Source organism: Vombatus ursinus, unplaced genomic scaffold (genome assembly GCF_900497805.2).
Source record: "Vombatus ursinus unplaced genomic scaffold, bare-nosed wombat genome assembly UNPS02014874.1, whole genome shotgun sequence".
Taxonomy (NCBI): Eukaryota; Metazoa; Chordata; class Mammalia; order Diprotodontia; family Vombatidae; genus Vombatus; species Vombatus ursinus.
In genome coordinates this window covers 6,238,674-6,249,376 of record NW_020954652.1, presented here as the reverse complement: position 1 = coordinate 6,249,376, position 10,703 = coordinate 6,238,674, and the positions used below count along the sequence as shown (strand labels likewise).

Below are 10,703 nucleotides of genomic sequence, written 5' to 3'. Positions count from 1 at the left end.
ACCCGTCTCCACTTACTGTCCCTGTCTCCATCCCTGTTGTCCAGATTAGTCCCTGGTAAAGAGCCTGGACTGGCGAAGGAGACTGGGGTCTTGCTAAGGTTGTCATGAGGATCAAATGACTTAAAAATTGTGAAAGTATTTTGAAAAACTGCAAAACCTTGGATAGATAAGATATTACCCTCAGAAAAACAGACACATGTAAATTAATTTAAGATCCCTTACAGAATCATATTTAGGGTTTTTCTATCCAGGATCAACAGTGTATTTTGAAAGGGCTACACTATCCTGTGAGTATTTTTTTTCTAAATCTGTCCCCAGATCTTTTGATTTAAACCCAGTTCCTTTCCCAGAAATTCATTCTTTAGATCAACAATTAAGGGCTAGTTCTCAATGGCCTAAACTTCTCTTCTAAGAAGCCCTCCTTTCCCCTTTATTTCTATTTTCTTTCATTTCCCCACATCCTCAGTTATTTTCCTCTCTCATTTGCTGGCCTCCCCCTCCTCCTCTTCTTTAGGCCTCGCTTTCAGGTTCTTGCTTCTTGGTTGACAATTCATCCCCTCATCAGTCTCATCCCTGAATGACACACAAAGACAGAATTGGTTTTCAGAGTCATAGTTTACTGGTTCTCAGAAACAGAGCTCAGTACCATCACAATTTCCTCTTATTCAGGAACAGTACAAATAAATAATCAGAATGATTATGGCCAAGCCTTTCTGAGAGGCTCTCTCTCATACCTCATCTACTCTTCGGCATTGGGCTGAAGAGTATATATTCATTCACAAAGCAAACATACATGTTGGGGCTGTACCACATTTAGAGGAGGACCTTTTATCTCGGAATACTTCCTACTTTATCGCTACTTGAAGTTACAGAAGCGCAGAGTTGTTTATTAAGTGGGGATATATGTCATCTTATCAACTGCCCAGTGAACAGCTTGTCACCTGATTCCCCTTCACAGGCTTAAAGCATCACATGCTGATCCCATGGACACAATCCCTAATCCCATTCAACTCTGTTTCTCACACAATTGACTCTCTCTCCCCAGCTTTTGGTGAGTGCTTTAGACAGTATGCCACTTAAAATCCACAGATGGCGGGCCCTGTCTCCTCCACAAAAATTGGAATCACATCTTTACAAAAAAGTAAAAAAAAAAAACCAAAAAACCTAAAAAACCCTGATTTCCCCCAATAAAAATTGAACAATATCCTACCAGTAACCAGAGATGGATGCAAATAGAAATATTAATTCCCCCAGATTCCAGGTTTCTTCTCAGGTTTGTCCCATTCTGAGTAGCTTCTATTTTCATTTCCATTATATGGAATTTTCATCTCAATTGATTCTATCCAGTTTTGAAGGTGGCACTCCTCATTGGCTCTGCACCAGGGGCACCCATTATAATACATTGTACAACAACTGCCCTGTATATTTAACAAACCTTTGTTTCTGTCTAGAACACATCAAAGTCTGGTGTTTACATTGGAATTCCTCTGAAATAACCCATCACAGTCAAACCGTAGCCCTGAGACCTTCATTCAATTAGTTTTTAACTTCATCAGATGTCACCTTTGAGGGCCCAATTTTGAAATCTAGATAAAAGAAAAGGAGAGGGTTTTTCATAAGGAATATAAAACAGATCAAAGACACAATTTTACCCTTCAATCTGTGGTCAATATAACTTGGTTTACAATTAAAGAGTGACTTTAATTGTCAAACTTCTGAATTTTATTAAACTTTCATGACAAATGCATTGAATGAATTCCAGACCTGTATAAATACACATGCAGCTTATCTGTTTGTAATTTGCATTTTTATCATTTTTGAAACAGTACAATGTACTTCCTGCATCTTATTTTCAGAATTTGCATTTTATCATCTTTGGCTATCCAGTATATAGTATGAAGTACTTGAATATCTCATTCTTTGAATTTGCATTTTTATCATTTTTGATTGTAAATCATAGGATGTCCAGCACTTTTCTCTTTTCTCCTTTTCTTCTCTCAACCTCCTGTTTTACTTGCTTCCATTTCGTCTTGGCTCTAGTAACAAAATACACACAGAAAAATTATTTCTTCCAATAACTTTTCTTAAGCGTTTTCATATTCTTTGGGCTCCAAGTTTATTATCACCGAATCTCAGACTCAGAAGGCATATTAGAGATCATCTAATTCAACCAACAACTAAGAATTTCTTCTCTCCCATCAACAAAAGCCAGTCATCCAACCCTTGCCGAGGCTGGGTTTCTATCCTTTCTCTCATTTTTTTCACTTCATAACTCTAAAGGCAACACTAACTGAAAACCAAGTTACTTAGTCTGAAAAAGTGGAGATGGGGGATGGTATAATAGAGTAGGATGGGGATTAGACTGGGAATTGATCTCTAAGGTCCCTTTTATCTCTAAGATGCTATGGATTTATGGGTACTCTGAAGTGTGTTTACATGTGTGAGTTGTGTTTGAGGAGAGAAAGGAGAAAAGGAAAAGAAAAAGAAAAAGACAGAGGAGAGAAAGAATGAAAGAAATAGTGCCAACTACTACTTTCCTGAAGCTTGATAGGTCAACTCTGGGGTGGCTGGCTCCCTTCAAGGCATTATGGAGCCCCAGAATGAAAACATGGCTTCATGTCAGAAAAAAAATCTCAACAATTAGCTATTTAAAATTGGAATGCACCACCTTGAGAAAGAGTGGTTCTCGGTCACTGGAAATCTTCAGACAGAGATTTAATGACCCTTTGTTAGATAAATTATAGAAGGGGGTCTTGTTCAGAAAATGGGTGAGGCTAAATGGCCTCTTAGAAGTCCTTACCTCTTTAGAGCTTCCCTGCCTGCAACTCAGGATCCCAAAGTGGTTCTAAGAGTGTCTCAGGAGGGCAGTTCTAAATAGGCTGGCCTCAAGGGAACAGCAGTTGCTATGGATCAAGGGGAAGTTCTTCAGCCTGAACTTGTCCTAGGGATTTTCAGGGAATGTTCCGGGAAAGTTAAAGCTCAGGGCAACAAGAATTAGAGGCTATAATATGGGATCTGGGCTTTTAATTCAATTGGGCTCCCATCTAAGTAGGACTTGTTTGGAAAGGTTCAAAGTCACTGAGAGGGAACCAAGACGATTCTCCAGTAGTGTCCCAGATCAAACTTAGGCTGTAAGAAGGAAATGAAAGTGGAGAACCATAGCAGGTTTCTTGAATCTATTCCATGGAAAATTCACATCCAGGAGAGGTCCCAGTGAGTACCAAGATACTTCCTAGACCTGAGAGGTCCACAGCCAATCTGTGTCTACTGGTACTTTGTATCAATGGTTAGGGCCCCCTCCAAATTAGACTTTATGTATATAATTGCAAAATGCCATTTTATCAGTGACACTGGAAACCTTATAGTAAATATTTCATCTTAATAAACTGTAAAAGTCACTGTAATCATTATACAACTTATAGAGAAGAAAAATATCAAAATATTTTTCAGTATTTCCTAAGAATAATTTGATAATCAAGAAGGGATCCTACAAGAAAAATAGACAAAATCTTTACAGTAGACTGGCAGTTTTCAAACTTTTTGGTCTCAAGGATGCCTTTACACTCTTAAAAATTATTGAGGACTCTCAAAGAGCTTCTGTTTATGTGGTTTATCTCTACTGATACTTACTGAAATGAAATGAAAACATCTTAGTATTCTTATGAAAATAGTTTTGACTTCATGGACCCCTACACCTTGAGAACCACTGACAGTAGACAAAGCCCCTTACTCTTTCAGAAGTGAATAAATGAACGAAAACCAATTTCAAAATTCCTGCTTCATTTTTCCCCAGTGTCCCAAACTATTTTAGATGTTTAAATTCAATACTTATTGTTCACCCTAAAATTTCTAAATCAGTAGAGTGAGTTACCTGAATATATCTTTTCAGTTTTTGAATATGTTCTTGAAAACGGAATTCTTTTTCTCCATGTTGAAGCATTATAGGATGTTGAGTTATATTTGTCTAAAGAAAACAATGAGGCAATCAATCACATAGCTTGTAGAAACAGAACCATTTCCTGCAGATAGCCCAAAGAGTTGCAAGGATGCTATCAATACTGAACACTTCCCTGTGCAGAGATCCATTCCAATGCTCATTTTACAGTCAGTAAAGCACCAGGAGTTGTTGCTCAAGGACATTCAAGTCAGTGGACCTGGGAACAAGTGTCCTTACTGGTTACCCAGCTCCCAGAACAACAATCTGATCTAGCATGCATTGACATTGTAACAGGATTGCGACTGTAATAGAAATAAGTGTTTCCTGTAGGACGAGATCAAAAGGGTCAATTTATCGGATTGGCTAAGCTTCTATGGGTCCTGTTCCTTCCATTTCTGCAAATCCAGAAATACCTACAAGGTCCAGTTCGATATTGACTTCTTCCACAAGGCCTTTCCCAACCATCCCAATGGCTTTTTAGCCATCACAATACTTATTGCTTCTACCATTCATGGGCCACATAATCACACATTTTATCCTCTGTCAAACTTGTTTTTGCTGTTGCTTAACTCTTTACACATCCTTCCTGTAAAATGATGACACCGGCTTTGTAAGTTTCTTATGGACGGGACATCTAGATTTTTTTGGTTTTGTCTTCATATGCTCATACCCTTACACAGTACCTCAAATTAGTTGGTACTTATTAAATGCCTGTTGGATTGTGTTGGAAACTAACAGAAATGGTTTCATTTCATACAGGTACACTATATATGTCTCATCCTTCCAACAAAACCATAATAATCTTTTTGAAGTATTTTTTTGCATCAGAGTCTATAAACCTGTATAGTTTGGGTTCACAAACTATAATGCAAGATATAACTACCATAGAGTTTTAGAGTAGACCTATGATTTCACTGGTCTAAAGAACTCCTGATTAGGGAACTCTCTCCGCTGACCCAACTGATAATTAGCTATTATACAAAGGGTTCTGCAAGAGCTGCCTAAGCCACTGAGAAGCTTAATGATTTTAATGATTTTTCTAGGATCACATAGCTAGTATGGGTCAGCAGTAGACTTGAATCCCAGTCTTCCTAATTCCAAAGCCAGCTCCCTAGCAGGTACACCACACTGCCTCTCATAGAGTAGGCATTCACTAAATCCTAATTTAATGAAGGAACTACCAGTCCTTCCAGTTTCACATATGAGAAAATATTGGACCAACCAATTTCATTACCATATCTATGTACAAGAAACTTGTTTTGCTATTTCATTGGCAGCTACCTCAACAAAAATCTCTCTGGTCAACGAACACATCTCTTGTAATCAAATGCTAATGCTGAATTCAAGGCACTAAAGTATTTATTATGTACCTACTGTTTTCAAGGCATTATGCTAGATGTTTCAGATAAAAAGAAGTATATTACATAGACCCTGATTTCAAAGAACTGATAAATATTCTGGGCAAGATGAAAAGAATGATGCACAAAATCACTAATATGAGGGAGAGTGGGAAGAGGAAAGAAGAGATCCAGAGAAAGTGTTCAAGGAAGACTGGTGAAGGAAGGAAAAACTTTCAGCTGCGGGGATCAGGGAAGACTTCACGGAGTAAGAAGCACCTAAAGTGAGCTTCCAAGGGAAGGAAAAGCGTTGGTGGGGAAAGATGTCGGGAGGGATTAAGTTCCAGACATGGGGGATGGCTCTTCTGAATTTCAGAGTCAGAAGGTAAGAGATGGCAGTCACAACTCAGACAGCATCTTACTCCAACTTGGCAGGAACACAGGATGGGAAAGGGAGCAGCGTGAAATAAGGCTGGAAAACAAGGTGTGAGCCAGAAGCTTTGTGGTGGGGACTTAAATGCAGGTTTTAAAATTCAAACTGGGGTTAATGCATAAGAGCTTTTGTGTTATACCAATGTCTCAAGAGGAGTGTAGAAAGCATACTGATGATAAAGGAGAGATGCTGCCAAGGTTTCATGTGCACATAAAGCCAAATATGTTGCAGCAGAAGAGCCATAATAAGAAAATGGGATACAAGAAATTAATAGTTGGCTGAAATCATACACTGAGTATAAATAGTCATATTAGCAATGTACTTGGAAGATGGAAATATGCCAGGCATGGTGGCAAGCATTATAAATCTACTGAGCAAGGTCAGTCTAGACAAATAATAGACAATGGCAAATATGGAAACAAGTTGTGGATACCCAAAGAAAAGAGAGAAGGAACAATGGATGGATGTGATAAAGTATTAAAGCAAAGCAGATTATGCAGAAAAATAATAAAAATGATACAGAAATGGAGCAAGGAAATTATTTTTTCAAGGAAATCATTATTTCATTGTCCATTTCAGAGTAAAATTCTGACCAATCACCCAATCTTCGTTATTACAGTTTCAGGTACCTATGAGTAAACACTGTTCTTCTCCCTCCTTACTACACTATTGGTTATCACTCCACACACCAAAGATGTGATAGTAAATGTTTGACATTCAAGTTTAATCTGCATTATTAACATCTTATATATTACTTTCTTACAACTACACAATCAACAAAACAATAAACCAAACCTGATTTGTGTCATTTACCTATTCTGAAGTTTAAATGCTCACACTGAACAGTTAACAATTATAGGTTGCACAGCTCTGCCTCACACCCAAATCTGGATGGGCTCCTCTCCCCTTTCCCTGATCCCTGTCCAGGATTGACTGGGAGAGAGAAAAGCATTTTGAATCAGTTGTAGCACCTCCTTTCTTTGTGGTCAGGAGTGGGAGGGAAACCCAGAAATACTGAGCCCAGCTACCATCAATGTCCTACTCCTCCACCCCAACCCTCACTATGCTGTCTGTTCCCTTGTCCCATCTCAGAGGCTCTGCTTTCCTGGCTGCTGTGCCAAGACTGATGCTTTGATTATTTAAAAAATAGAAAGTAGAACTTGAAAATGTAGCACTAGAGGTAAAGAGACCAAAAAGAAAAAAGGACATCAATGAAAAATGGATGAAACAGCTTTGCAGGAAAAAAAAAATGATAACCCATCTGCCATCTTTTTCAGTCTGCCACAACACTTCTTGAGTAAGGAACGGAATCATTTACATGAGATGGGGGTTGGAAAAAGAAAGGCACAGTGAAAAAAGGAAGCAGGGATGGACATACTTGGACAAAGGGACACCTGAGGGCTGTAGTAATGGAGGTAGACAGGAAAAAGGAGCATTTTAGCAAAGAAGGCAGTGAACCAGGCACTTTATTTCAAGCTAAATATAAGCTATACTGAGAATAGGAGTTAAAAAAAAAATCCAAAGTCAACCTGTGATGATAGGATGTGTCATTTGTCTTCTATGAAATGGGGGAGAAAGTTAAGTCTGACCATTTATAAATGCAAACTGGCAGCTTCATTAATGAACAAAATGTAATCTACAATCTCTTCCATGCATTAATTATTCCCTATCCAAAACACACTCTATAGCTACATCTCCCCATTAGAATGTAAACTCCTTGAACGGAGGCATAGTCTGGTTTGCTTGTATTTATATCCTCAGAGCTTAGTACTATACCTTACATATAGCAAATGCTTAATAATTATGAGATTTTTTTCATTCATTGGTCATTGATAGAACAGAGCTCTAGAAGAGCACTGATAGAACAATTCATCTTAGAAGAATTAAAATTACAAGTAATTCAAAAGGCAATCAATGAAAGTCATAAGCATTATTACCAAGGATGACTTGCACATGAGAAGAAGTCTAAGAGATATTATTGTACACATGTATTACCAGAAAAGGAGCTGAGCTTATCACGTATCAAGAATGGGGAAGGGCCTAATTGGTACATTGGGTCCCCCCTCCCCATATACCTAAAGGATAAGAGGAAGGAAAGAAATTACACGTTAGTATATCTTAACAATTTCAAGAGTATCCAATTCTCAGAATTCCACCAACCAATCTCACAGCAGGAGTAAACCTAATATGAAATTTAATAGACTTGAGTGACATTTAGCCAAGTTCAGAGAATTGTAACCCGGCCTTCAAAAGGGCAAAATTCATCAAGAAAAAGGAGGAAAAGACTAACTCTTCCCTCACCAAGGCCTTGCCTTGCTGACACAGTACAATGATTTTATCACATTACATGATGAAATGATTTACATGCAACATGTGATAGCTAGCCATCTGTGCATGGCACAGGAGATGAGATGTTGTCAGAAAGATTGCAGTTAACCCTCAAACTAACCCTTTCAGAAAGTAATCATGAAGGTTTGCAGAAGGGCCAAGCCACTGGACTGAGAGTGATAATTGCACTACACGTCACAAGAGCAAGAAAATGTCAGCCACTTACAAACAATCCACAAGGGTGAAATAAAGCAGGGGGGAAATAGTCTTTGAAGTCAAACTCCAGGGTATGCAATGTCAAAACTTCTCTATGTGACATGAGACACATGGAGATGCCCCTACAGTCTGTCTCTTCGTTAATTTCCCTGTCTGAAATGAAACAGAATCTGAACCAGGATGGCCACGAGGCCCATTTCACAGGGAAAACTGACTGGACTATTCTCAACTTGCTCTAAATGGTCTCTGTTTTTAAGGCCCCTTCTGCAACTCTTGTCACCATGAAAGGAAAACATTGGAACTCTAGAACTTAATCAAAGAAGCCAAGGAGATATTGATAACATTTTGGGGCTGGATTTTCTTAGAGTTATATTACTCATTAAAAGACAGTAAGGAAGAGCATAACTATACAAGAAAGAATGTAACTATAAAAACTGGGACCTACAGAAAAGGGGTGTGTCTATTCTCAATTAGTTTTAAGAACTTGTTTTCTGCCAGCCAGTAGAGACCAAGAAAGTACTCCAGGTTTGCTTGACCATATCCCAAGTGCTGGCTGCTTTCTTTTGGCATTCACCCAGGTGGACAAACAACTCTCAAGATTCCTTTTAAAATTTCAAATCCTTAAGACAGAAATGAGACTTTTTCCCACTGATAGAAATGAGATTTGTGATATGCTTGCAAAATGAGTGGACACTGGGTAACAGTGACAATTATAACCAAACTAAAGGAATTCAAAATGGTAGTCACAGTTGATGTGCCTGATTAAAGAGCCTCACCTGGACAGAGGTTGAGTTTGGGATCCTTGTTAACACTGACTTTGGTATAAGTCCCATTTGCTGGCCTGCTACATGCTGGCGAATTCAATGAAACACTCCTTACAGTTTCTCTTTGAACATGAACATAGGATGCATTCTCCACACTCCTGTTTTTATCATTTCGTTGGTAGTTCATTTTATTTTTGGGGTTTGGAGCCTGTGCTGCTGTCGAGGGAAAGCAGAGATTAAGTGGATACAAAACATGACCATCAGAAGAGTTAAGTTATAAAAATGAAGTCTCATTAAGTAGCCACAATTGGATCTAAAGGAAAATAAGATCCCTTGTGTTTTTCTGGGAGGATATCCTACTTGAGTTGTTTTATTTCTTTTTTTTTTAAATCTCTTTTCTCAATAGTAGTAAACCAGTTGTAATACTTTACCTTTCCTTGTCCCTGTGCCTGGGGGGTTCTTTGGTTCCTCATAAATCCATTTCTTTTTTTTCACCCCTTTAAAGTTAGGTTTCCTCGCTGACTGGGCATCATTCACTTGAAGAAGAGAAGAGTTTATTTTAAAGTTGCTGTCTTTTTTTAAAGAGATGCTTTCATTCAAATATTACTATAGGTGATAATTTTATATCTGCACTTCAGTGAGTTGAGGAAAAGAAATAATAACTATACTATTTCTATTCTGATGTTTTCGAGAACAAAGGGAGTTCTTTGAAGTACTCAGAAATCTATTTTGGAATCAGTGAATAGTAAAACAATTTTAAGCAAATGACATTCTTCAGTGAAAACAACAAAAACCCCAAACCTTTCACAAAAGCAATGTGTGAGTTACAGTAAAAGAAAACAAAGTATATTCCAAATCTAATTCTAAATCACTGACTAGCACACATTATTAAGTAGCAATGGGCTTGGTATTTTGAACATTTCAATACTTTATTATTATTTTGGCCAAAAAATATACTCAAGAATTTCGATCATATAATATACTTTTAGCTAATCTTATTTTACTTTCTTAGAACTCTTTATCAGAGGGTTTGGCTATATCTGTGTGGACCAAAATGCACAAATAAAAAATTAAGTATTCAGATGTAGATTCTGTGACACTATCCTATACTACTTTTCCTTCAGCCTTTCACCTGTCTTCCTCTTCATATCCTTAACTGTAGTCATTCCTCAAAGTTCTGTTCTCTACTGTCTTGTTTGGCTTGACTATACTTAGCTGTTCCAAGGAACGGCACTTCTTGAGTAGGGGAAGGGAGAGAAGTGCAATGAATTACTGGAAAATGAGATAAAGATTACCAATAAGGCATAAAAATACATAGAAGAAAGCAAGTTCAAAAAGGCAAATAGGACAAAATTTTGTTACCATATTGTTAAATTGAGTATGTATGTGTATATATGTGTGTGTATGTATGTATATATGTATGTATGTATAACAATTATACACACAATTATAAAACTGTTAACAGTTCACAGTTTCATACATAATCTTTTAAAAAATTTTATATTTGTGTTGATGGTGACTGATAAAACCATAATAAGAATTAATTTTAAAGTAATAGCTTAGATAGGAGAAAGATTAGAGATGTGAAAACCATAAGGGATTTCACTGCAGTAGTCCAGGTACGAGATGATGAGGGCCTTAACTAGAGAGATAGCAGTGTAAATGTTAAGTGGTGGGTGGAAGAAGAG

The 10,703-nt window shown here is 37.6% G+C and overlaps 1 protein-coding gene across 1 annotated transcript in view; it reads right to left on the bottom strand.

The window, feature by feature from the left end:
• Window positions 1–1,816: 1,816 nt before the first annotated feature.
• CUNH12orf50 (chromosome unknown C12orf50 homolog) overlaps window positions 1,817–10,703 on the bottom strand; it is a 36,683-nt gene continuing 27,796 nt past the window's right edge. Inside the window, exons 10-13 of the mRNA XM_027842544.1 lie at window positions 9,447–9,551; window positions 9,028–9,231; window positions 3,872–3,964; window positions 1,817–2,036 (exon numbers count right to left, since the gene is read on the bottom strand). Coding sequence (XP_027698345.1) covers window positions 2,011–2,036; window positions 3,872–3,964; window positions 9,028–9,231; window positions 9,447–9,551 — 428 coding nt within the window. The 3' untranslated portion in view covers window positions 1,817–2,010. The remainder of the gene's footprint in view (window positions 2,037–3,871; window positions 3,965–9,027; window positions 9,232–9,446; window positions 9,552–10,703) is intronic.